The following is a 27,836-nucleotide window of genomic DNA, read 5'->3' as shown; positions in this document are numbered from 1 at the left end:
CATCCCCAGCACCCCTAGGAGGTCCCATCGAAAGGCTCCGGTTATCAAATACAACGATGGAATCATAAAAACAAAAACGTGTGCAGCGTCCCTCCGTGTTCAGACCACCTCACCTGATCCTTCATGGACTGATGAAGCAAAGAGAAGAAAATGGATCCAAGCCATCGAACGAGACAAAGGACCACAGTGTGTAAAACACTAATGGAGCACAGATGTTAGCCCGATGACTACACAAAGTCCACACACTTTTAATAATAATTCATTACATTTATATAGCGCTTTTCTCAGTACTCAAACCGCTATCCACACAGGGAGGAACCGGGAAGCGAACCCACAATCTTCTACAGCTGCTGGTCATAAAATTAGAATATCATGACAAAGTTGATTTATTTCAGTAATTCCATTCAAAAAGTGAAACTTGTATATTAGATTCATTCATTACACACAGACTGATGTATTTCAAATGTTTATTTCTTTAATAATTTTGATGATTATAACTGACAACTAATGAAAGTCCCAAATTCAGTATCTCGGAAAATTAGAATATTGTGAAAAGGTTCAATATTGAAGACCCCTGGTGCCACACTCTAATCAGCTAATTAACTCCAAAGCCTTTAAATGGTCTCTCAGTCGAGTTCTGTAGGCTACACAATCAGGGGGAAGACTGCTGACTTGACAGTTGTCCAAAAGACGACCATTGACACCTCGCACAAGGAGGGCGAGACACAAAAGGTCATTGCTAAAGAGGCTGGCTGTTCACAGAGCTCTGTGTCCAAGCACATTAATAGAGAGGCGAAGGGAAGGACAAGATGTGGTAGAAAAAAGTGGACAAGCAATAGAGATAACCGCACCCTGGAGAGGATTGGGAAACAAAACCCATTCAAAAATGTGGGGGAGATTCACAAAGAGTGGACTGTCACATGGAGTCAGTGCTTCAAGAACCACCACACACAGACGTATGCAAGACATGGGTGTCAGCTGTCGCATTCCTTGTGTCAAGCCACTCTTGAACAAGAGACAGCGTCAGAAGCGTCTCGCCTTTGGACTGCTGCTGAGTGGTCCAAAGTTATGTTCTCTAATGAAAGTAAATTTTGCATTTCCTTTGGAAATCAAGGTCCCAGAGTCTGGAGGAAGAGAGGAGACACACAGAATCCACGTTGCGTGAGGTCCAGTGTAAAGTTTCCACACTCAGTGATGGTTTGGGGTGCCATGTCATCTGCTGGTGTTGGTCCATTGTGTTTTCTGAGGTCCAAGGTCAACGCAGCCGTCTACCAGGAAGGTTTAGAGCACTTCATGCTTCCTGCTGCTGAGGAACTTTATGGAGATGCAGATTTCATTTTCCAACAGGACCTGGCACCTGCACACAGTGCCAAAGCTACCAGTACCTGGTTTAAGGACCATGGTATCCCTGTTCTTGATTGGCCAGCAAACTCGCCTGACCTTAACTCCATAGAAAATCTATGAGGTATTGTGAAGAGGAAGATGCAATACGCCAGAGCCAACAATTCAGAAGAGCTGAAGGCCACTATCAGAGCAACATGGGCTCTCATACCACCTGAGCAGTGCCACAGACTGATCGACTCCATGCCACGCCGCATTGCTGCAGTAATCCAGGCCAGAGGAGCCCCAACTAAATATTGAGTGCTGTACCTGCTCATACTTTTCATGTTCATACCTTTCAGTTGGCCAACATTTCTAAAAATCCTTTTTTTGCATTGGTCTTAATTGATATTCTAATTTTCCGAGATACTGAATTTGGGACTTTCATTAGTTGTCAGTTATAATCATCAACATTAAAAGAAATAAACATTTGAAATACATCAGTCTGTGTGTAATGAATGAATCTAATATACAAGTTTCACTTTTTGAATGGAATTACTGAAATAAATCAACTTTGTCATGATATTCTAATTTGATGACCAGCACCAGTACAGTCTCCTTACTGTAAAGCAGCAGCACTACCACAGCACCATCTCTAAAATTGATTTTAGGAAGTGAAAGGAGACAGGCGGCCTAAACACGGCCCAGTGCTGGCCAGTAAGAGGAGTTTGGATTCCTCATCGACGTGTATCTTTCTACTTTTGTGACAATGCTGATGGGCCAGTTTCTCACCCAAGGAAGACACGTCACCTTTATGCCCCCCAAAAAATTCAAATATCTACCGCGGGGAAAATAAATATGAAACGCGTCAACGTTTTTCCTCAGTAAATATATTTCTAACGGGGCTATTGACGTTGAATTCTCACCAGATGTCAGTAACAACCCAAATACAAAGAAATCAAAACAATTAAGTTATGTGTAATAAAGTGGAGTGACACAGGGAATAAGTATTGAACACACTTGCTGAAATGTATTTAATATTCAGTAGAAGAGCCTTTGTTGGTAACGACAGGTCCAAGACTGTATGGAGAAACGAGTCGCACGTATTTGGCCCAAACCGTCTTCAAATCTGGAAGGTTCTGGGGGCCTCTTCTCTAAACTCCAACCTTCAGTTCTCTCCATTGATTTTCAACGGGGATGATTGACTGGGCCATTCATTCTAGCAGCTTCTTTCATTTCTTTATTCTGTGAAACCAATCGAGAGTTTCCTTGGCTGTGTGTTTGGGATCCTCGTCTTGCTGAAATGCCCAGCGTCCTGGTAGACAGCAGCAGGTTCTTATCCAGAATGTCCCGCTCCATTTCTCCATTCATCGTTCCTTCAGTGATATGAAGTCTGCCAGCTCCCCACACACACCATGCTGTTCTCACCTCCAAACTTCACTGTTGGTGTTTTTGGGGTGATGATGTGCAGTGCCACTTCTCCTCCAATGACATCCAAAGAGTTCCGCTTTGCTCTCCTCTGACCAGACTCTACTCTCCCAGTTATTTAATTTTCTTGTCCAAATCTTGTGCACTAAACTTTCAACGAGCTTCAACGTGTAGCAGTGGAGTCTCGCCAGACCATGGCGGTGGAGTGCTCTACTTACTGGTCTTTCTGAAGCTCTCTCCACGAGTGGTCCTCAGCTCTTCTGATTATTCTTTTGACTCCTCTGTCAGACATCTTGTGAGGAAAACCTGCTCGTGGCCACTTTATGATGTTCTTTGCACTCCAGGATTACGGCCCCAACGGTGCTCACCGGGTCATTCACAAGTTTAGAAAAGACGTCTGTGACCAATGCCAGCTGTAAGGTCATGAAGGTCTTGAGAGAGCTCTGTGCATTCACCCATCATGAGGTGCTTCTTGCGTGACACCCTGGTAACGATAGGCCATTAATGAGGACTAAAGCAGCGGGTATTCATTGGCACTGACGGGGGGCTATCAGGAGTAACAGACGTCAGCTGCTTTCTTGGTCTTCCAGGCCTTTTTGCATCTCCTTGTCTTCATGTGTTTAATTCCTATTCCACTTTGTTACACATAACTTTATTTATGGACTTAATTCTTGTTTTGATTTCTTTGTATGTGTGGACTACTTGGGTTGTTACCGACATCTGGTGAAAAGTCCATGTCAACAGCCCCATTAGAAATATATTTACTGAGAACAACATTGACACATTTGACACTTATTTTTGCTCGCTGTATCCAAAGTTTGAATGTTGTCCAACATGTGGGAGTGGCGGGGGGGCACCTACTGGGCTGTGATTTAAGCAGTACCACCTCCGAACACGAGGGGGCGCTCTTGGTGTGAAGAAGACCTCTTCTACGGAGTAGTGTTGTGGGGAGGCAGCATAAAGAAGAGGGGCGCCTCACGCCTGGACAAACTGGTGAGGAAAGCAGGCTTTATTGTAGGCACGGAGCTGGACAGTCTGACATCTGTGGCAGAGTGACGGGCGCTGAGCAGACTCCTGTCAATCATGGAGAGTCCACTGAACAGGATCATCTCCAGACAGAGGAGCAGCTTCAGCGACAGACTGCTGTCACCGTCCTGCTCCACTGACAGACTGAGGAGATCGTTCCTCCATCACACTATGTGACTCTTCAATTCCACCCAGGGGGGGTAAACGTTAACATTATACAACGTTATTGTCTGTTATATCTGCATTGTTATCAATCTTTAATTTAATATTGTTATTATCAGTATGCGAATTTCCCCTTGGGATTAATAAAGTATCTATCTACCTGAATGTGGCATTTCCACTGATCATTTCTGTATGGATATCCGTCACCGCAAAAGTTCAACTCTGCTCATATGCTCTCAATTAGACCCGTTTTAACTTTGTACCCGTTTGCAGATTTGAAATTATGTAGTAATAATAAGCTGGACTGGGTTAGCCTGTTTGAAATGAACAATCGTCGTGCTTCTCAAATGTCACCTCCAGGCAAATGATGGCATTTCTACATTAGGCCCCGAACTGAAGTGTGTAGTCACTTCTGGTGTTGTCTGTCGAAAGCATGTTAAGATGTTATTCCCAGCGCGTCACTTTTTCCACATTTTGTTATGTCACAGCCTTATTCCAAAATGGATTAAATTAATTTTTTTCCTCAGAATTCTACACACAACACCCCATAATGACAACATGAAAAAAGTTTACTTGAGGATTTTGCAAATTTATTAAAAATAAAAAGGCTGAGAAATCCCATGTCCATAAGTATTCACAGCCTTTGCTCAATACTTTGTCGATGCCCCTTTGGCAACAATTCCAGCCTCAAGTCTTGTTGAATATGATGCCACAAGCTTGGCACACCTATCCTTGGCCAGTTTGGCCCATTCCTCTCTGCAGCACCTCTCAAGCTCCATCAGGTTGGATGGGAAGCGTCGGTGCACAGCCATTTTAAATCAGCAGAAACAGTAAAAGAAGGCATTGCTACTAACAAGGTCATTATGATGTAATGTACGGAAAATAAAATTAGTGTATTCATGTATAGTAATCCCTCGCTACTTTGCGGTTCAGTTTTCGCGGATTCACGACTTCGCGGATTTTATACGTAAGCATATTTAAATTCATAACGCGGATTTTTCGCTGCTTTGCGGGTTTCTGCGGACAATGGGTCTTTTTATTTGCTTCCTCAGTTGGTTTGCCCAGTTGATTTCATACAAGAGATGCTATTGGCGGATGGCTGAGAAGCTACCCAATCAGAGCATGCAGTTAAGTTCCTGTGTGCTGCTGATTGGCTCAGCGACGGAGTGCTGCATTAACCAGGAAGTCTCATCTCACTCATTCAGCATTAACGTGCTACTGCTGCAGGGGCCGTGTCCAAGCACCAACAGAAGTTGCAAATAATTGCAGAAAAGGTAAAAGTTTTGGATATGTTGAAGGAAGGGAACAGCTACACCGCTGCAGGACACCATTACGGCATCAATGAGTCCACGATTCTTTTTATTTAAAAAGGAGGAAAAGCATATAAGATCTACGGCCGCAGTGTCTTTTAATCAGGGCGCAAAATGAGTTGCAAGTGGACGTGGTAAGGCAGTAGTCTGGATGGAATCTGCTTTGGGAATCTTTGCAACAAGGTCGACGACGTCATGGCCGCCTACAAGCTGCTACGTGTACTTCGCTATACAGTAAGTGTAAACTTATCTACCGATTTCATATTGCTTAGCAGTTGTCCCTGTTATTAATAGAGTAAATGGTGGGTTGTAAACAATACAGGGAGGGTTTAAAAACGTCCAAATACATGTTAAATAATTAAATAAATGTGGTGTCCCTACCTCGCGGAAATTCAGTTATCGCGGTTGGCCTTGGAACCTATCTCCTGCGATAAGTGAGGGATTACTGTATTAGCATAAAGAAATCTATAAGCATTAACCTTAGTGCAGATATTAATGCAAGTCAGGCCTGCCGAGCAAATGATTAAATAAAAGCACATGCCATATTTCTCTTTAATTAAAGCTTAGCTTTAACCTACCAAGTAAAATGTAGTTTGCAAGCCAAGGAAAGGGAAGTGATAAGAGAAAGCCCAAATATGGAAGAAGGGAACATCTGCTCGGCCAAAGCCAATCATAATAAGCAAAAACAGAAAATAAAGATGAACAACAGACAGTAGAAATAGCGGAGGCCTGCTGCAGGGGGCAGTCAGGAGATAATAATGGTTCCCATGAGAACTCGAGGTATCGGCTGGGCAGGTGCAGAGGGGAGTCAGAGGGAACAGCGAATGAGCTAATCTGAGCGAGGTCAGGACGATAAGAAATTACTAGACAAGTTTTGAGTCCAGAAATGTTCAGGGCTCAGTTCAATTTGGCCGTATTGGGTTGAGTCCGTGTTATTGTTGTTTTATTGTAATAAAGCTATAAACTCTGTCTGCCCATCCTCTGAGTCCTAATAGCCTTCATTTCAGGTAAAAAGCCTTTTGGTGACAATTTTTCGCCACGACATAAGGAGCACTCCTGGTGTGGTGCTCTTCGTACTCACATGTGAGTTTGACAAACGAAAGCGGATTTCTGGCGTGGATATCCTTTCTATTTGAACTGAGGTGAAAGCGGCAGGACTTAGTCAGGCCCGGCCTTAGGCATAGGCGAAGTAGGCGACCGCTTAGGGCCCCGGATCGACGGCCCGCCCCTCCCCTCGCAATGCATTCCAAAAGTTTCAAATATCCCAAAAAATAAAAAACGACAAAAAAACTAAGCTCGGCTTAGCTACATACCGCCACGTGGTGCCCAGTGGAAACAGTTCAAACGGGCTAAATTGTAGCAGCTAACTACTCCGGGTGATGACCTCGTAACGTTACAAGAAAACGTCTCCTTGGTCTAATTTTCACGCATTTCGCAGAGCTGGACCCCCCCTTTTGCCTAGGGCCCCATAATACCTAAGACCGGGCCTGACTTAGTCTTAGACATCAGTCTGGCAATGGAGTGTCATCCTGGAGGTCTAAGACGAGGTGGTGTTACGGACAGCGCCCTCTAATGTTTGGAGGTGGTATGACCCAAAGCTTAGCCATGTAGTTGTCCCATACTCCTGCTTGTCCGACACCATTTGCTTGCAAAGCACCCTGGGAAGGCGTTCATTTCAGTGCCAAAATAAAAGGTTTGCCTGGAGTGCTGCTGGACGTCACTGATCCACGACAGCCTCCAGCACCCATCAGCGCTCAAAAAGCACAAAACGGATGAACGAATGAGAGAGAGACGCGGTGACCTCAAAATAAAGCGGTTTTCCGAAGCCTTTGTTCAAAGTATTTTATTCCATATTTTTCACATCCTTAAAATGAATTGCAAATATATATTAACAGAAAGACTTCTCCTAAGACTGTACAATTATTTCAAAATAGGAAAAAGAAAAAAAAAAAAAAAAAGACACCAAGTTTCACTTGTAAAATGCAAATTAAAAAGTTGTACATCACACTCACACTGCATATTTCAGCCATTTATACTTTCTTTTTCTTTGCGCTTTTGACATAAACGCACCAAGTTGACTTGCAAAACATGAACATGACCGTCCAAATTCCCAGAAAATCAGCCACTTAGAATGCCTTGCATGGTTTTAAAATAATGTGATTTCTAATACTTGTATTGTTTTGGGGGGGAAAGGGACACCGCTGGATCAAAAAACAAACAAAAAAACAAAAGACATTTGGGAATACAAAAAATGAATTGACATATTCTCAAGAAGACAGTAATATCCTTCTGTTTAACGTAATTTGCAGTAAAAAAAAAAAAAAAAAAATTGCACCGTTTAGTTTTTCTCGGCTCACAGATGAACAGGATTTGTCATAAAACATCCGGATAAACCAAACCCCTGGCGTCGTCGGTGTACGTCTACTGTGGTCCCGCTCCGCACGCAGCGCCTCTGCATCTTAAAAGACAAGCAGATTCCGTCCGTTTAGGGTTAAACGAGGTGCTTATCATTTAGACGTTCAGGCCCTTCAGATTTTATAATTTGTGCAAAACGGACGTCGTTTCTCGAGACCGTTATTTTACAAAAGGCATGCAGAAGAAGAGGGCAGCGTTCCCTGTGATTATCGACTTTGTCTTGATTTGAGTGTTCTTGTTAAAACGGACAGCCCTGCAATCTTGATTTGTTAACGGATGCCTGTAATCTCCAATCTTCTCCGCACAAACATGTGGGGCAAGCTAGCATTATTTAAAAAAATAAATACAATAAAATAAAAAAGGTTGATACTTTACTAGTCGACAAACACGTGGAAGTAAATCAGAACGCACTTCCCTCCCAAACTAGTGAATCTCAGAAATTTAAGATTAGTCGGTGAGTGAATATTCAGGGAGGGCAGTCACGATTCTCTCTTTAATGTTTCAGGGGGAAAATCGCAGTGTTGAACCATTACAGCCAATTTCATAAAACACATCGCTAGAAATGTGCGGATCAGTGACGTCAGTGGTCTAGTTGAGAGCATGGGGGGGGGGCGCGGTGGCGGAGAACTCAATCCCAAAACTCAATGCGGTGGTAATGATGGGTAAGCCATCCATTAGCTGGACCCCCCACCTACCCGCCGTGTTGATTCTTGGGATTTTCTGTTCTTCCCTCAGTGCCAGTCCACACGTTTCTACTGATTTATACAAAAATGGACGCATCGTTTTACACTACGATTTTCTCAACGCAAGGAATACTGTTCGATATTAAGAAGGTAGAAGATTGTGACCGTTTCCCATTAATTGTGAGTCTAATATATTAAAGATAAAAAAACTGCACCTACACATCCGTTACGTATTACGTTTCGCAGACGTCACCCCACGGCTCTCCCGTGTGAGCTCTCTGTGCGACGCTAACCTCGACGTAAACTTTCGTCACGTTGGACGATCTGCTTATCCTGCGACAAAAGTCTTCATGTATGGACGTATTCAGCAGGGATAAAAAAATAAAAAATAAGCAGACATTTTCAGTGATTTTATTTATTTTTTTTAAAAAAAAGGTTTCTCTAAATTTCTAAAGGCTCGATAACAGGAAAGAGAGAACCTTAGTGATTAATCTGACTAAAAAACTGAGATCCAGAATTTAAAAGATCGTGTTATCAACCACTATTTTATTTTATTTTTTTCTTGCAGGTGCCACTAGAAGATGTAAACGTAAAATCTTGAATCCATTATCACACATTTGAAACTTTTCATTAGATTTGTCTGAACAAAAATAAAGGAAGCCTTTTCAAACTTTTTTTTGTGATATACATATATATACACATTTAAAAAAAAAAACAACAAAAAACGTTTCGACTGCATTAAAAGTCCGGTGTTGGGTTTGGGATCCCCAAGTTTTCACCGTCCAGCACACAGCATGATACTCGTGCACTTTCCTGAAACAACAGCCCCTCATAAACACAACAAGCATAATTTCCGTTCAAATAAAATCGACTCGTGTAAGACTTAATAGTTTCTGTCTCTCCTGGTCAAAAATAAAAAAAGGGAAGGGTGGGGGGGGGGGGGACAATGATTTAAAAAAAAAAAAAGGTACACACCACGAATCCAGAAGATGCAAGGAAGTTTGTCAAGATCTTCACTCACAGGCAGCAAAGAAATTGAAACTTTCGGAAGGTGCCAACTGTGGCTTTCATTTCGGTCCAAAGTTTTCACCGTTGGCCACACACTACGGCCCAGCATCGACACCCGTCCCAGGGGGCGTCCTCCGCTATTCCCATGAAATGGAACTACGTGGTTTGGCAAAAAAGTGCAAGACTGGAACAAGCAGTACACGGCGGCAAGAAGCTCATCGAGAATAGTGTGGGGGTAAATGGAGGCATTGGAGGTATTGTGTCAGCAGCAGTAAACGGGGCCCTGGAAACGCAGGGCTGATGGGAGCGCAGCATGGCGCCGGGCTAATACACCTCATCGCTCTCTGCTGCGTGAAGCTGAGTGTCATCGGCGTCTGTCATGCTGCTCTCCTGAGACTCCTCTGCATCGACTGCAAAGACGAGAAAACACCGAGAGGTCAGAACGGAAAACACACACAGACACACATTGGAAAATTAAAAAGACAATTGAAATACGGAAACACAGGCGAGTAAAAAAAAGAAAAAATTACAAATTATAAAAATGAACTTAGAAATACACAAATAAAGAGAAGAAAGCAAATACACAGCAAAAACTCAACGATGGAAAAAAACCCCAAAAACTATAAAGGCAACAAAGCAGAGTCAATAAAATAAATGTAACTGGAAATAGTATAAGAAAAAAATGAAAATAATAAAATCACCAACATCAAATGAAAATCTATAAATAAGCAAATAGAAAAAAGAAAATACAAATACAGACAGAAATGAGAGCACTTGTAAAAAATAAAATATTCTGGCAACAAAGCACAGTAGGGGAAGAAAAGGACAGTAGAAAAAAAACTAATAAAATCATGTAATCAATTTGATAAATGGAATTCTAAAAAAGCAAATACACATACAGAGAAATACAGGAAAGTCCATCCAAAAAATAAAAAAAAAAAATCAATAAAAATCTAAACTGGCGATACAGTGTAGCTAAAATAAAATAAAAAAAAACAGAAAAGGTATTAAAATAAAATAAAATCTAATAAATGACATAAATTAAATTGGAAATACATGAATACACAAATACACATACAGAGAGATTGGAGAGTCTGTCGAAAAACCAAACAATGAAAAAAAAAAAAATAAATAAAAAAATTAAATCGACAAGGCAGTGTAAAAAAAAATTATATAAAATTAATTAGCCATATAATATATTGCATAAAATAAATTGGAAATAAATTAGCATGGAGAAAAACGCAATTAAAACACAAAGAAAAGTTTGTCATAAAAACAAAAATCTAAAAACTACACTGGCAATGCAACATAGGAAAAAAAAAATATGGAAACAGTACAAAAATAAAATATAAAAACGACATAAAAAATTACATAAATGAAATCTGAAGTCCATACAGTAAGCACATAGACATCAGAAAACACATCCAGAGGATTATGGGAGTGTTTTGTTGTTTTTTTTTTTTTTGTAAAACTGAATGACTAATAAAACATCTGAGAACTACACTGGCAGTGTATCATAGTAAATAAAGAAGTACCTGGAGAGACACTATAAAAAATAGAATCATGCAATAAATAACATCTGTAAGATTGGAAATACAGTATATAAAAAAGGGAAGTTGATCTCCCTGTGTGGCGATGTTGGGCGCCCTTCATGTTCGCCTGATCTCGCTCCGTGCGATTTCTTCTTATGGGGCTTCCTCAAGTCAGAGGTATACACACACACCGACCTCAAAACCTTGAAGCCCTCAAGGATGCTATTCACCACGAAATCGCAGCTATTCCCCTTGAAATGACCGAACAAGTCATGCGAGCATTCAGAAATCGTCTCGAACAGTGTATTGCCAATGATGGCCACCACCTTGAAGACATCGTTTTTAAAACACAGTGAAGAAAATCTATTTTGTATACCGTTTCTTGTGTCGTAATGAAACTTATTTTATCTTGTAGCGTTTTTGTGGAATACCGTAGATACTCGCGTATAAGTCGAAAAATTTATGCCTTAAAATTCATTCAAAAAAAACAGGGTTGACTTATCCGCAGGGCAACACAATTGTCCATAGAATGTGGGTAATGACATTGTACACTCAACGCTTCACGGTGTTAAGTCACCGGTCATCTGCTGTTTCCCATGGTCTTTGAAATAATTGTAAGCCAGCAATACTATTGCTAATTAGCTAGTTTTTTTCTAATTTCATTAAATAATTCGTTAAACTGTGAAATACTTGAATTTGAGCATTAGCAGGTTTTGGATAACAAACATACCATTAGCTGTCACGTGCAACCAAATTTGGAATCAAAAGAACCAAGGCAACGCACGCTATCAATGTGATGCAAGCACAGCCCGCGATTCAAAAAATTTCTCTGCCTACCGGTTTGTCTCGTCTGACGGTAGCTGAAAAGCAGCATCAGGAGACAGCAGCCTGAAGTAGACAAGCAGCGGGTGATCTGTCGTGTCTAACAGCAAGCCATGCTGTCTTGTGAAGTCCGGTAGCCAGTTCGGCTCCCATGGACCAACGTCTGGGTATTCCACCCACGTTAACCTTGCCGTAGGTGCATCAGCTGCGCGAATGCGTTCAGCTGGTGCGGCATCGGTTAGTGTCCGATCAGCTGATGCCGGCTTCTCACTCTCTTGCTCGATTCCTGATCACTGTCAATAAAATCCGATTCTAAAAAATCAGAGTCCGACTCCACGATAATGTGCAAAACATCGTCTGCTGAGTGTTTTCTTTTCTGCACTCGCTTCGCTCCCTTGTGACATATCGACGCCATCTTGCCTTTGTTTACATTTTGCAACTCACGCACACGCAAGGATTAGTTGCTGAGTCAACAAGTCTAGTATTCCTCCAAGCACAGAGGGAATGCCTGGGACGTGACGGTGAGTTTTGTCGCCATTAACAGCTGATTGTCGCCCTCTATCTCTGATAGCTGTCAAGTTTTACTCTCGACTTATACGTGGGTCATAACAAATTTCGTAATTTTCGGCTTAAAAATACACTCGACTTATCTACGAGATCGACTAATACACGAGTATGTAGGGTAAACGTTTGAAATGTGGTACTTCTTTTTGGCTCACCCTGTATTCTTTTTGGCTCACCCTGTATTCTCAATCAGACTCTCTTCCTGTGTAGGTCGTAGTTGGTGGAACGAGCTGCCCAGCTTCATTCGTACTGCCAACTCCCTCAATATATTTAAGAAGCAACTGAAAACCCACCTGTTCTGTGATTATCTGTCTAACTGATAGGTGCTCTGTGATATCTCATATTGGTGGTTGATTTGTTATTAGGTTAAATTTAATGGCTTTATCGATTGTCTATCTTTTACCGTATAATTTCCAGTATTTTATAATGTCGGTCGTATAAGTCAAATGCGGAAAACTCACGCTATTGGTCCAAGAGATTATGATGTGCTAACGCCCACCTGACAGAGGAAACACGGAGCAGACGACCTTTTTTATTCTACATATTATGACTCAGGCACCGCCAAGAGTGGCAGCCTTTTCAGCAGCTCCATGTACGAATTCATTTTTCTGCTTTTATTTTTCTATTTTTTATTGATCACTCCTATCAATTGTGAATTTCCCCTTGGGATTAATAAAGTATCTATCTATCTGTCTACTATTCCGAAGTGACATTTGCATTTTCTATCTCACACCTTTATCGTAAGAACATCCCTTATCTATGATGGACCATTCAATCAGAATGGTTTAAAACTAAACATCGTTGAAGTACTTCGCAAAAGAAATTGGTAACTGTGCTGCTGCACCAAAATTCGATTTGTCTGAGAAACTGATGAGATATTAAAGGAGGAGGAGGCAAGAAGATGAAAAAAAAAAAAAAATAAAAAAAAAAATGAAGTGTCACATTTTTGAACGGGCGTATAAGTTTGGGTTTGACTTTATGTTCGATTTTTTGGGTTTCAAGACTGACTTATATGTTAGTATACATGGTAAATGTAAGAACCTTTTAAATCTTCCAGTTTTCAATTTGTTTCATTTGATTTGACAAGTCAAGCACTGTTGTGCTGATAAGCTGAAAAAAAAATCCTGCTTTAGTATACTGTAAGGATTGAATCTATGACAATAAAATATGAAAATAGTTTTGGGGGCTGAATATTGTTTTCAAGGCACTGAATTCTTGAACAATCTTGAATTGTAAGCAGCGCCTCCGATCTCGACAGCACGCTGTAACCACAATTTTAAAAAATCAGTTATTTGATAATTATGACTGGTCAGCCTAATTGTGTTGGCATACATGCAGCTGAAGCAAGGACAGCCATTTCAGGCAGGTAGATGTGCACAGACAGTCAAAAGAATGTGCTCTGTTGGGGTCTCTGAAGACCACGGTTCATACATAACATATCCAGATAGCTCCGTCGGGAGTTCCCCATATCTGGTAATTGTCACAAATAACTCACTGAATATGCAACGTGTGGGAATTTATGGCTTGTTGATGAATGTTAAGCCGTCTGCAAGAAGTAGGCCTTCAGTGCTCCACTGAAATGGAACTTCAAAATCGTCAAGGACCCCCACTAAACTGGATGATGACTGCACCATTCCAATGGCTCATCTTTGGCTTTATTTGAATGTTTAAATGGTTATACCACAGTGCAAGTTAAATGTATGTCTCCTTTTGTACCACATTTCTCTTGTCTTAATATTTTTACGGTTACTAAAGGGGTGTATGTACAAGTTCAAGTGATGAGTTGCATTAATTTAAATAAAAAAACAAAACACATTCCCGGGGTGGGAGCGCCCCCTGCTGGACACACACGTGCACTTGCCTGAGTCAAATGGGTAGGAGTCTTCTTGAGGTACTGGCTCCTCGTCATCCGGAAGATAGCGTTTATCGATGGCCTCTTTGATTTGATTGTTGGCCCCCTTGGGATCGAGGTCCATGGCCCAGGAGAAATTCATTAAGGCCAAGTGCGTCTGACCCAGCTTCTTATAAACCTGTACGAGGGCACACATGTGTAATACACGGTGAATTCAAAAGAAAAAAAAGCACAAAACAGTTTTAGTCCACCAGCAACCTCACACTTTATCTTTATTACGTATGCGTGGCTTCTTATTTGTTATTCTTGGTATTTCAATTATTTATTAATTCATATAATTACCAGTTTCTAATTTAACTAGCTGTGTACCCATCTATGACAGGCTGAAATCTAAATCAATGCAGATCTCAGCAGACTGAGCATTAACATTTGCAGTGCGCCATCCGCTGGAATGGATATTGTAATGCATGTAGTGGTAAAATGCATTGCATGTGTAATTCCAACATGTGGTGCATCACAAACGTTTATAGTAATGAAGTGTATGGTCCCAGGTAACTTGTTTAGTTACGCATTATGCAGTGGTGCTTGCTGGGTAAGGCTCTGTAGATTTGCATCACCATTGCCTGGCACTGCAGAATTGTGAATGGTTCTGACACCAGTCTACGTCTAAGACCTTGCAGTAATCTTGCGGTGCACTATTTGTCATACTCAAACAAAACTTTAAATTTATTGACGGGTAATTTACACTTACACATAGCTGAATATAACAACATCAGCTGTTATAACTAATTATCTTCACTTAACATTTTCTTTAGGACAGCACCCCAGTAAAATTATTTCTGTCCAATGGTCCCCTAACACATCACTGTCAAAAGCACGATATGCTTTATATGAAGACACAAGAAAGCACACCATCGTGCACGACACAGTAAGCTCGCCTCTAGCGGTTCTCCAGCCGCCATCCTTCTCCATTTCGTACAGATAGAGTGTGCATGTGGATGGCCCTAAGAACCATGGAGCAATGTACCCAAAATCGTCTCTGATGCATCTTTAGGACTGCAGTCACCTTCTTTAGCTAAGCGGGCACAGTGGAGTTGTGGGGGGAATTCTAAGGCTTAAGCCCCTGATCAATGAGCCACGCCACTCCCCTCCCGCCTCCCGTCCAATGCACTTCAGCTTTTAGCCCCCGATGTTCACAAGCAGAGCTCTTGGTTGCTGTTTCAGGTGTTCTGAAGGTGCACCCCCTAAGACCCCCCCAAGCACTCATCAACCCTGTGAAAAATCCAAAATGAACCCCCCCACCCCCACTTTATTAGAGAGGGGAGGCTAAACGCTTAATAAGTGCTGAAACTAGTGATGCACCTGAGTGGTCATCGCACTAAAGTAATACTGAAATATGCACTATAGGGCGTGACAGGGGCAATTTATTTATTTTGTTAAACAGAAAAATTTAAACACAAAATTGTAGGCAGACGCCATTAAAAATGACCACATTAAAACAGAAACTGATGTGCATCGAGACGCTAAAGACGCATGTGAACTTACAAGCAACTTTCTTATTATCTTCTCCCATTACACCTTACAGTGCTGGGGAGCTTCTAGTGAGCGCGTCCTCCAGGTGGCGGGCAAAGGAAGGACTGCTGTGAATATTCATAATAAACAGCCATGGACTAAAGGCCAGTTGTCCCGAGATAATGGGGTTCGTGACATTGGGCTTATCACCCGCACCGGCTAAGAATGAGTCAGAAACTTACAAGAAAATAAGTGAAAAAGGCATCAGTGTTAATGTGCATCTCTGTACGTATAACTGATGTGAACGGGCCCCTACCTATCTATCTATCATATAGTGCCTTTCATATCTATCTATCTATCCCATACTAAAGAAACTATGAGAGAGTGCAGAGAAAGGGAGAGTGTGCAGCTAAAGGCAATGGCTTTTACAGTAAATATGTCTGTACTTGTAAGTGTAAGTACGTTGGAGCAGGTCACTATAGCCAAAAAATTTGACTTTTTATTTTTTAATTTACACCATGTAGTTTGCAGTTATGGCCAACAATTTTTTTTAATCCCATTGAGAATGGAAATAAAGTTTCTGACAGAATAAGTGTCTATGGTGACCAACACTGGACAACTGCAAACAGTATTAAAAAGTCCATGACAAAAATCTCACATTGCTCTTGTCCAGTCACATGCTTATAACCTTCAAAACACGTGTATTTTTAATAAAATTGTGTTAAATAAACCACTTCCAGGAAAAAGCTCTCGTGAAAGAAAATGGAACGTGCTCAGAGTGAAGACCCGCCTCCTCGCCTCATTCGCTGGTCAGCCCAGTAACAGCTTATTCATTGGCTAACATTGTGCTTCATGTTATCACAAAAAATGTGTACTGAGGGGCGAGTAAAACTAAAGGTTAAAAGTTAAGGAAAAGTGAATGAAAACCAGGAGGAGGATCAGCGTCAGACTTGTGTACATCTGGAATGCATCAACAAGAAAATGGTCAAGTCCCCTGTTCAGTTTCACAGACATGCGACTAAATAATTCCGAGGTACTCCACTTGTGATAATGAATTTAAATGTAATGGTGGGAGGCAGGTCTTCAATTCTATTGCTCTGGTGAATGAAAATAAAATGTGCTCAGACATAAATAAGCATTTTCTGGTGGTGTTTCATTTTACAATATTTAAATAAAAATGCGTTTTTGCTCAATGCAAGCATACGACTGGACAACTTGACATGTGGATTATGCAACATAAGCACCACAAGGTTTTTCTTTTTTTTCTTTATTGATGCTTCGGATATTGTTTGTAGCATTGGTCACCATTAATGTCTACTCTTTCAGAATCTTTATTATCTCCGCTCTGCATGAAAACATGAGATTAAATATGTTTCTCAGCTATCACTGCAAATTAGATGGGATGGATAGATGTGAAAGGCACTATATAGTAGATAAATAGATGTGAAAGGCACTGTATAGTAGAGAGATAGATAGATATAAAAGGCACTATATAGTAGATAGATATAAAAGGCACTATATAGAAGATAGATATAAAAGGCACTATATAGTAGACAGACAGATATAAAAGGCACTATATAGTAGATAGATAGACAGATGTAAAAGGCACTATATAGTAGATAGATAGATAGATATAAAAGGCACTATATAGTAGATATAAAAGGCACTATATAGTAGATAGACAGATAGATATAAAAGGCACTATATAGTAGATAGATAGATATAAAAGGCACTATATAGTAGATAGATAGACAGATATAAAAGGCACTATATAGTAGATAGATAGACAGATATAAAAGGCACTATATAGTAGATAGATAGACAGATATAAAAGGCACTATATAGTAGATAGATAGACAGATATAAAAGGCACTATATAGTAGATAGATAGACAGATATAAAAGGCACTATATAATAGATAGATAGATATAAAAGGCACTATATAGTAGATAGATAGAGGTGAAAGGCACTATATAGTAGATAGATATAAAAGGCACCATGATAGATAGATATAAAAGGCACTATATAGTAGATAGACAGATATAAAAGGCACTATATAGTAGATAGACAGATATCAAAGGCACTATATAGTAGATAGATAGATGTGAAAGGCACTATATAGTAGATAGATATAAAAGGCACTATATAGTAGATAGATATAAAAGGCACTATATGATAGATAGATAGATAGATAGATATAAAAGGCACTATATAGTAGATAGATAGATGTGAAAGGCACTAGATAGATAGATAGATAGATAGATAGATAGATAGATAGATAGATAGATAGAGATAGTTTTTTTATTAACTTTAAGTTAAGAGAAAAACCAGATTAGGGGTTGGTTTGCGCATGTGGACGACTAGGTAAAGAGGTGCACCTCAACGAGGGGGCACTAGATGAGGCCAAGGGGGAAGTCAAACAAGACGCATTTGAAGGTGGTGTCAGGTGATATACAGTCTTGGTCCAAAGGAGGCCAAAGAGTGCAGAGAGCGGAGGTAAAAGATTAGGGGGGCAACCGGCTAACCCAAATATACCTGGAAAAGGCCCCTTAAACCAGTGACGTGCACATTCTCTGTGTGTCCACATGAGTTTAAGAGAATTCGTAAAGACAAGCTCGTTAGACAACTGTGATTGAGCCTTGTCCTGGTGTGGAAAAGTTTCAGATTGTGAACTGCAGTAGACTGTTATTATCAAGTCTCAATTATTTTCCTCAAATGAAACAGCATGATCCGCATTTACAGGACTTTAATTAGAGGTATTACAAGTCTATTTTGTGTATTGTTCCTGTCTTGTACCAGTAATTTATACATCTGTTCCAATCAGTTTCTTCAATTAGTTTATGACCTGGGAATGGGGAAAAAAAAAAAGTACAGATGCCACAAACCTGCTTTTATTCATTTATAACCTGAGAACGGATGGACGCCATAGGACTAGAAATGACAGAATCAGTTTACAGCTTGAGAAAGGAAGGAGTGCATAGGAACTTAAGAGATCAAACACTCTACCCAGAGTCACTCGTCTGCAGGGCAAGACAGCCTGTCAAATGTGTGCGAAGTCACATGTCCCGAAACCCCACGTGTGCATTTTAACACAGATATAGCTCAACTGACGGACCAATCATACATGGGGGGTGTTGTGGGAACACAGAAAGTGACATCAGAAATGAAGAGATGTTAGACCATCTGATTTAGACATCAAAAAAGATAAACCAAGAATAACACAGATCACCAAACCAAAAGTTTCCCAGGACAACACCCACCCCTTGACATTTCTGATTTTCAGTCTGCTTTTCTAAGACTGTTTAGTTTTTAGTTGCTATTATATTTTTCTTCTATTGGATATTGTTATACATTAATAAATACCACATTGCTTTTATATTTTCTATATTTGGTCATTTATCTCGAGTAAGAAGAAGTCACTAAGTGTGGGCAAAATTGCCACTGTCTTACCCACAGGGTTTATAAAGGCTGTTGAGGTCGCTTGTCAAGAATAAGAACAACAGAGGAAAAAGCAAGACATTATTTGGTTAGCAAATGGCATCCAACTAAAAGAGTCGCACATTTATGTGTCACAACGACACCCCCATGTTTGTTAGTGCTGGTGACAGTGAGTAATACTGCAGGGTGACCGGCAACTGGTACCAGTCGAGACTTTGTCTGTCTAGGATCTGTGTGTGTGTTAGTCTTCAAGGGTGGGAACACATAAACCCAATAAACGTTCCTGGTAAGTTTCAGAAACTTACACAATGAGTGCCTGGGGGTGTGCGAGTGAGTGTGCACTCCAGAGCCGCCTCATGCACTATTTTGTAGGAAAAGGTTTCGGGCTTCACCTCCCTGCCATTAAGCAAGACCAGCAATGGAACAGAAATTCTCCTTTTATATTTCCATTTAGACAAGCTACAGTATTTGAAGGAATAGATGTTAAATCAAATCATTTAATTAAATATACATTGAATATAATGTCCAGATGAAAAGAAAAACTATTTACCTTTCCTATTAAAAAGTAAACAAGTGACTCTTTTGGAACAATCTGCTTCAGCTCTTCAAGTTCTTGTAAAGCAGCCTAAAAATGAAAGAAGGTAGGGACACGCGGTGAGTCCAAAGTGGACAAAGCTGACCGGAAGGCGGGACACACAGAGCTCATGCAGGGGAGCTTTACCTTGTATTTCTCATTTGCAAACAGGATAGAAGCCCTGTGGAATTTGCATAGTGGGTTCTTGGGGTCAATATTAATGGCTTTGTTTAGAGTTTCTAAAGCATGTTCAGACTTCTTAAGGGCATGTTGTACCTGAAAGAGAGGAAAGAGAAGAGGGACATCATTTCAGTAAAAACAGTTAGAAGCAGCAGCAGAGAGCATGGTCATGATCTTTAGTTTAAGGCAACAAGAGATCAATTCCCTACCATGTACACATCACAAAAATTAAATAGAATACCCACAGTACTAGGGTGATGATTACATTTTACCTTAAGTAGGGGCCTGAGTTGCCTTGAAAGTTTGCATATTGTAATCTTTTTAGCCAATAAAAGGTGTCATTTTGGTTGACTTCTCATAGAATACCACAAAAAGACACTCTACTAACGGTAACACAAGGTCTAGTCAAAGGGGATGTCAGCACCTGCGGATCTTGTCATCTGAGGATGTCAGTCTTCACGACTGGTTAATCGGAGGACATGACAAATTACATAACTCCAAGGTGATTTTCCATCACAGTTTCACATTTCCAAAGTATCACCACATTCACACAGCCAATACTGTTGTGTATGACAAGGCTGGTGTTGTACAAATTCTTTTCTGGTAAAATCCTCTGTTCCTTTTTGTCATAGTACAACCAGCACAGGACATCAGACAGGCGAGTCGTGTCTTCTGCTTGCACGGCCTAAATCACCTGCCTCCGTTATTCATCATAGCTGCACTCTATGCATTATACCTGGTGAGTGCTCATTGGTTCTCAGCTCTCATGCACACACGGACCCCCACTGCTACGAATAAAGGCAAAAATCAAAGCTACCTGATTTTGTCAGGGAGAGTCACTGGCTGGTTGGATCGAGTCCGACTACACAACTGGCTGTCAATGGAGCGCGCCGCGACTGTCCCCAACTCAGTAAAATTGTGTCGATGAAAACAGCTGGAAGAGTCATGTAATATGGCAGGACCTTTTAGGGCTGCGTGTTAACTCTTTTAGGGCTAATTTTTTTTTTGTTTCTTTTCACCCAGGGCTGAATATTTTTCCAAAAACTAACATTTTTTAAAAAAGAACACAAAGCAATTGTTTAACATATCAAATCAACAAAAAATATTTACTTTTGACAAATGTTACTGTCTTGCATGTTGTATGAGCCTGCATACTCTATGATTTCACATACATATCACATACATTTTACACAGCAAAGTCTGATCTCGCTCAAAGCAGCCAATTTCAGTCATTGCCACATTGCACTCCTTACAATACGTGTTGCTTTGGTGCCTATTTTTCAATTGTCTGTTGCTGCACTTTCTCACATATATTGTTAGTGTGTACTGTAGAGAGACAAGTCACCCATTTGCCATCGTGCCATGCCACTGCCACCAAGTTTTCTGCCTGCATGAAAACCGTATTGTCACCTCTTTTCATCTTCTGAAACTTTATGAACTTTATGCATGATGTTATAGCCTGGCTCACCCCATGGGATTTGCTTCTGTTTATTACAGAAGTGAATAAAACTTTGCAGCATCACGTACCTATCATCACGCTGCATAACCTGTCCAAAGCCACCAGGGGACAAAGCACGTTTGGACCATGTTCTGTCCCATCTCTATTTGTAATGCCACAGCGCGCTTCATCTTGTCTTTTGTTGTGGGTTTCCACTTTGAAAAACGAGAATGCGATGCAACCGCAGCCCGCGATTCAAAAAATCTCTCTGCCTACCTGTTTGTCTCGTCTGACAGTAGCTGAAAAGCAGCATCAGGAGAGAGCAACCTGAAGTACAGCAGCTGGTGATCTGTCGTGTCCAACAGCAAGCCATGCTGTCTTGTGAAGTCCGGTAGCCAGTTCGGCTCCCACGGATCAATGTCTGTGTATTTATCCCACGCGAACCTTGCCGTAGATGCATCGGCTGCGCGAAGGCACTCAACTGGCAGCAGATCCGCTGGCGCGGCATCAGCTGGTGTTTGATCAGCTGATGCCGGCTTCTCACTCTCTTGCTTGATCTCCTGATCACTGTCAATAAAATCCGATTCTGAAAAATCAGAGTCCGACTCCGCGATAATGTGCAAAACATCGTCTGCCGAGTGTTTTCTTTTCTGCACTCGCTTCGCTCCCTTGTCACATGTCGATGCCATCTTGCCATTGTTTACATTTCGCAACTCACGCACACGCAAGGATTAGTTGCCGAGTCAACGAGTCTATCATTCCTCCAAGCACAGAGGGAATGCCTGTGACGTGACAGTGAGATTTGTCGCCATTAACAGTTGATTGTCGCCCTCTATCCCTGGATGTCGACTTTTGTCGACATTCGCCCTCAACCCTTCCTGTCAACAAAAGGCGACATCCGCCCTAAGAGAGTTAATAACCTAAAAGTTTACTCCGGATTGAACATTAAAATGTAATCAAAAGTAAATCAACTTGGACACAAGGCTTTCATGTTATAATGGACCTTCACCATTATTATGTCCCCCTCACAAATGCTGAAACAGACTTGACTTATGTAAGATGCACTTGATGCTGCTGGGACTCGCTCCCATCGCTACGACCCTTTAAGGAGTGAGGCAGCTTGAGAATGTTACATTACGTAACTGTGCAGTTTATAGAGGCTGAATGACAGAGTAAGGCCTTATGAAGGGTGAGGACAGTAAAGTGGATCAGAAGTGACAGTTTGTCTACTTTCTTAGAAGGCTGGCGTCCTTCAACATCTGCAATAAGATGCTGCAGATGTTCTATCAGACGGTTGTGGCGAGCACCCTCTTCTACGCAGTGGTGTGCTGGGGAGGCAGAATAAAGAAGAAGGATGCCTCACACCTGGACAAACTGGTGAGGAAGGCAGGCTCTATTGTAGGCACAGAGCTGACCAGTCTGACATCCGTGGCAGAGCGACGGGCGCTGAGCAGACTCCTGTCAATCATGGAGAATCCACTGCATCCACTGAACAGGATCATCTCCAGACAGAGGAGCAGCTTCAGCGACAGATTGCTGTCACCGTCCTGCTCCACTGACAGACTGAGGAGATCTTTCCTCCCCCACACTATGTGACTCTTCAATTACACCCAGGGGGGTAAACGTTAACATTATACAAAGTTATTGTCTGTTATACCTGCATTGTTATCACTCTTTAATTTAATATTGTTCTTTATCAGTATGCTGCTGCTGGAGTATGGGAATTTCCCCTTGGGATTAATAAAGTATCTATCTATCTATCTGAATGTGGCATTTCCACTGATCATTTCTGTATGGATATCCGTCACCGCAAAAGTTCAACTCTGCTCATATGCTCTCAATTAGACCCGTTTTAACTTTGTACCCGTTTGCAGATTTGAAATCATGTAGTAATAATAAGCTGGACTGGGTTAGCCTGTTTGAAATGAACAATCGTCGTGCTTCTCAAATGTCACCTCCAGGCAAATGATGGCATTTCTACATTAGGCCCCGAACTGAAGTGTGTAGTCACTTCTGGTGTTGTCTGTCGAAAGCATGTTAAGATGTTATAAAATTGGAAAACGACAAAATCATTTCATTAAGATCTAAATCATCTTTAATACTGGATTGTCTGGAGATGAAAATCATCAAGTGCTCAACAGGTAAAAAGAACCTGAATTTTATAGACAATGTAGACAACACAAACCTAGAAGTGGCTTAATGTAATCCGATTCCGACATTTAAGACTAATCTACAATTAAGCCCATTAACTGCTGGGTAATAATAAGGAATTATTTTTATATAGCACTTTCTAAGAGTGCTTTACATAAACAGTGGGGAACCATCTCAACCACCAGCCAGCATGAGATAGCTGACCTAACAGTTTGCTGTATCGCGGCCTAGTGCGATTTGTGGGAATTTAAAAACAGAAATTGCTTGTCTCTAATTTTTGTCCCATGTAAAATGTCAGTAACTTTGTACAGACTGAATACTCATGTCTCAGTAAAGATTATGGAGCCTTACATCTTCAATAAAAAGTCAAAAAAGAAAAAAAAAAATGAAGACGAGGTTAAAGTAACCCCATAGGAATCAACATGGCAGTAACCCCATCAACTGAGTGACTGGGACAAGGCTAAAATCAAAGGGGTCCTCCAGTAATAATCACTGTAAAAATGATCTTGTCCAAATAGGGCTAAAGACTGGTACCAAAGAGGTACTCTACATGTGAGGGCTGACTGAAAAGTAATGAGACTACTCTTGGCTGTGCAGGAATTTGTGAACGACACATATTGACGTGTGTGAACCTGCAGTTGGACCACCGCATTCTTCAGCGTTCTGTCACGGCGAGTGGAAGCACCTCATGTGTGATGTCATGGGGGATGAAGAGGACGTTCCTGTGAGAGTACGGCAGAGGTGTGTCATCAAATGTTGCCTTCTGCTTGCAGGACAGCACTAATGGAACAACAACTGAAATAACAGCAACTACATGGAAAGAAGTTCTCCTCAGATAAAGTGAAAAACGCCACGGCTGCATCGCTAAGAGTGACTTTGAGAGACAATGTTACTTGTCCTTGAATCATTGTAAAAGAAAATGTTTCAAGCCTGTGCAGTTATCCGACTCTAAATTTAAAAAATCAGTCTCATTACTTTTTCATTGGCTCTTGTATTTATAAATCTCTTGCTGGAATCATTCACAAAATAAAAACTTAAAAGAAAAACATTTAAACAGATGCAACAACATACTCACCACACCAACATGACACAGCAGAACTGAACTTTGAGGGTTGATGCCAAGTGCTTTTTTGAAATAAATTTCTGCCAGAGTAAACTTTTCTTGCTTATAATAAATCATCCCCAGGCCATACCTACAGAATTAAAGAAATGAACACAATTAACAAGAGTTCGTTGTGGCCGTAATACATCAATTCAATTTTACTACAATTAACAACACTAATGGCCATTGTGATGAGGATTTTGGTGGAGGGTCGGTTTCTGGAGAAGTGCCATAGAGACACCATGTGCATTTGCTACCTGGGGACCCAAGCAGGACTGTATTCATTGTTTAAAAATAATCATAAAACAGAAATATTTTTAAAGATTATTGAATGACCATAAATTTAATGTCACCAAGAAGGTCAAACCATAACCATAAGCAGTATTTTAAAGTCAATTCTGAATGACACAGGTAACCAATGTAGTGACATCAAAAGTGGAGAAATTTGCCTGAGGCAAAATACTTGCCCCATGAAGTTGGCCAAGCTAGATTATGGAGTAGAGGCAGCACATTGAGTGCAGCTGCCATTTTGATAACACGCCTGGTTGTTATCGTCGTCATCCATTTGGAACCGATACTTCCTGCCCAAGTCTATGTACATTTTTAGTTCAGGTGCTCCAGTTTTCCTTCCATATTCCCAGGTTAGGGTAACTCACGACTGCAAACTCTCGCGATAAAAGTGTGGGTGTGTGTAAGAGTGGGCATTGCACTGGACTGGACTGGCACTACCGTCAAGTATCACTGCAGCAGGTTTGAAAATGCTCATGTGTTATGTTGCATTACAAATATGCAAATAGTTTGGTTCTAGCCGATCAAAGCCGTATCTAGGAGTGGACATAATGGCCTAACACGATACAAGTGAAAATTCTGACAGTTTCACTGGCTACCAGTATGACTACTTTGCAAACTGAAAACTTACTTTTTAAGAAAGGTCTTACTGATTAATCTTGATCTGGGCCTGGAGGGGTGCCCAGTGTATGCGTCTCTTTTTCCCAGGCTAAGTGGGGAGACTTTTGGTGGTCCTTTAAGGTTCACCCTGAAGTTCCAGATCTGAGGTCTTTGCACCCAGTGTGGAGATTTTAACACGTCTGGTTACCTGGCACAGGCAGTTGTGTTCAACTTTCCTGACCCTGCTTAGAACCCTTCAACGAAGCCCCTAAGGTGACACACAAATCCCACCACCTGAACCTATGAAACCAGACTGATACAAGAATCTAGACCAAATTAATATAAAAAAAAGTGTTTTAAGTATTTATTAATGCACTAAAGATAAAAAGTTACAAATACTAAATGTAAAATACAAGGAGTATAAAAATGATATTCTTTCAGCCGTTAGGCAGAGGTGACATGGCTTTAGTCCTTTATGTCTATCTTCAAGATGATCTGTCTCTCTTACAAATTCCATTTTTATAAGAAAAAACTACAGAAAATTGCTCTGATCCTCCTCTTTGTTACTTCACTTTTGTCAAACGCTGGACTTTCCCTTTCCAGATGGTGTAACACAAACAGCTTCTTTTTTATAGCTAACAACCCATCAAATATTTAACTATTTATGTTTTACGTGGTTAATATTTCATTACTTCTGATTAAGTTTATCTCAAGCTTCACACTTATTTTTATTTAAATAGCATTACCATGATTAAACATCTATTAATATTTTAAAGAATAATATCCAAGTAATCAAACAGTTCAGTTTCTCTCCAATCCCATACAGCAAACAGTAAAACCGCTTAGCTCCAATGTTCAAGCTATTTATCTCAAGATTGTCTAGGTCAGGCCTAAACTGTGAAACTTCTAAAACCACCAAGGGTCAAAAGCTGAGATTACTGTGCAGAAAGCGACCAGAATTGTGCCACCGTCATCCTCACGTTCACTCCTGCATGCAATCTCCCATTGCCCTGAAGTGTCAACCACATTTTTTTAAAGCCAATTTCTTTCATTTAGCATCTGAACGTCTCCAGTCCATTAGGTTTATGGCCAGAGGATTCACCAGAGCGCGCCAGGGTGGTTCGATTTCGACAGCACCTCTTATCCATTGAATGCTTAATAATGCTCAGCTACTCAATTAGATTTGAATAATAAAGAGAAAACTGAAATTTTAGTGATTGGCAATAATGGATATAATGAGGTTATTAGAAATAAACTTGATGCATTAGAATTAAAAGTCAAGAAGGAGGTAAAGAATTTAGGGGTAACTGTTGACTGTAACCTGAATTTTAAATCGCATATTAATCAGACCACTAGGACAGCATTTTTTCACTTAAGAAATATAACAAATGTTAGACCTCTTATATCATTGAAAGATGCTGAGAAATTAGTTCATGCTTTTGTTTTCAGTCGACTAGATTACTGTAATGCACTCCTCTCACGACTACCCAAAAAAGACATAAATCAATTGCAACTAGTGCAGAATGGAGCTGCTAGAATCTTAACTAGGTAAAGAAAATCCGTGCACATTTCTCCAGTTTTGATGTCACTACACTGGTTGCCTGTGTCATTCAGAATTGACTTTAAAATACTGCTTATGGTTTACAAAGCCTTCAATAATATCGCTCCATCTTACATTTCGGAATGTCTGACACCTTACACTCCAATTCATAACCTTAGACCTTCAAATGAGTGTCTGCTTAGAATTCCAAGAACTAAACTTACAAGAAGTGGTGAGGCGGGCGGCCTTCTGCTGTTAGGCACCTAAAATCTGGAATAGCTTGCCAATAGGAATTTGCAAGGCTAATACAGTGGAGCACTTTAGAAAACCGCTGAAAACACATTACTTTAACATGGCTTTCTCATAGCTTTATTTTAGTTTAATCCTGATGCTCTGTATATTCCATTAATTATTATTATTCATGGTGGCTCCTATATCCATACTAACCTCTACTCTCTCTTCTATTCTGTTTCCGGTTTTCTGTGGTGGTGATCTGCGCCGCCACCACCACCTAATCGAAGCACCGTGATGTCCCTGCATTAATGGATTAAAGACCAGAAGTCCACGTGGCCATCATCATCAAGTTCTTCCATGAGAACCCTGAATATAATGAGGACTGATTGAGGCCATTTATGTTAGGTAGAATGTCTAGAGGGGGCTGGGTGGTCTCATGGCCTGAAACCCCTGCAGATTTTATTTTCTCTCCAGCCTTCTGGGTGTTTTTTTTTTTCTGTCATCCCTGGCCATCGGACCTTACTTTTATTCTATTTTAATTAGTGTTCTCTTATTTTAATTCTTATTTTGTCTTTTTTTTTCCTCTTTCTTCATCATGTAAAGCACTTTGAGCTACATGATTTGTATGAAAATGTGCTATAGAAACAAATGATGTTG

At 40.7% G+C, this 27,836-nt stretch overlaps 1 protein-coding gene across 1 annotated transcript in view; it reads right to left on the bottom strand.

Moving 5' to 3' along the window:
* Nucleotides 1-7,998: 7,998 nt before the first annotated feature.
* cdc27 (cell division cycle 27) overlaps nucleotides 7,999-27,836 on the bottom strand; it is an 80,956-nt gene continuing 61,118 nt past the window's right edge. The window contains exons 15-19 of the mRNA XM_028818726.2: nucleotides 24,491-24,608; nucleotides 19,794-19,922; nucleotides 19,623-19,697; nucleotides 14,132-14,300; nucleotides 7,999-9,762 (exon numbers count right to left, since the gene is read on the bottom strand). Of these exons, the coding sequence (XP_028674559.1) occupies nucleotides 9,677-9,762; nucleotides 14,132-14,300; nucleotides 19,623-19,697; nucleotides 19,794-19,922; nucleotides 24,491-24,608 (577 nt within the window). The 3' untranslated portion in view covers nucleotides 7,999-9,676. The remainder of the gene's footprint in view (nucleotides 9,763-14,131; nucleotides 14,301-19,622; nucleotides 19,698-19,793; nucleotides 19,923-24,490; nucleotides 24,609-27,836) is intronic.

The sequence above is a fragment of the Erpetoichthys calabaricus genome, chromosome 14 (genome assembly GCF_900747795.2).
Source record: "Erpetoichthys calabaricus chromosome 14, fErpCal1.3, whole genome shotgun sequence".
NCBI classification, from domain to species: Eukaryota; Metazoa; Chordata; class Cladistia; order Polypteriformes; family Polypteridae; genus Erpetoichthys; species Erpetoichthys calabaricus.
This window is presented reverse-complemented; position numbering and strand designations above follow the sequence as displayed.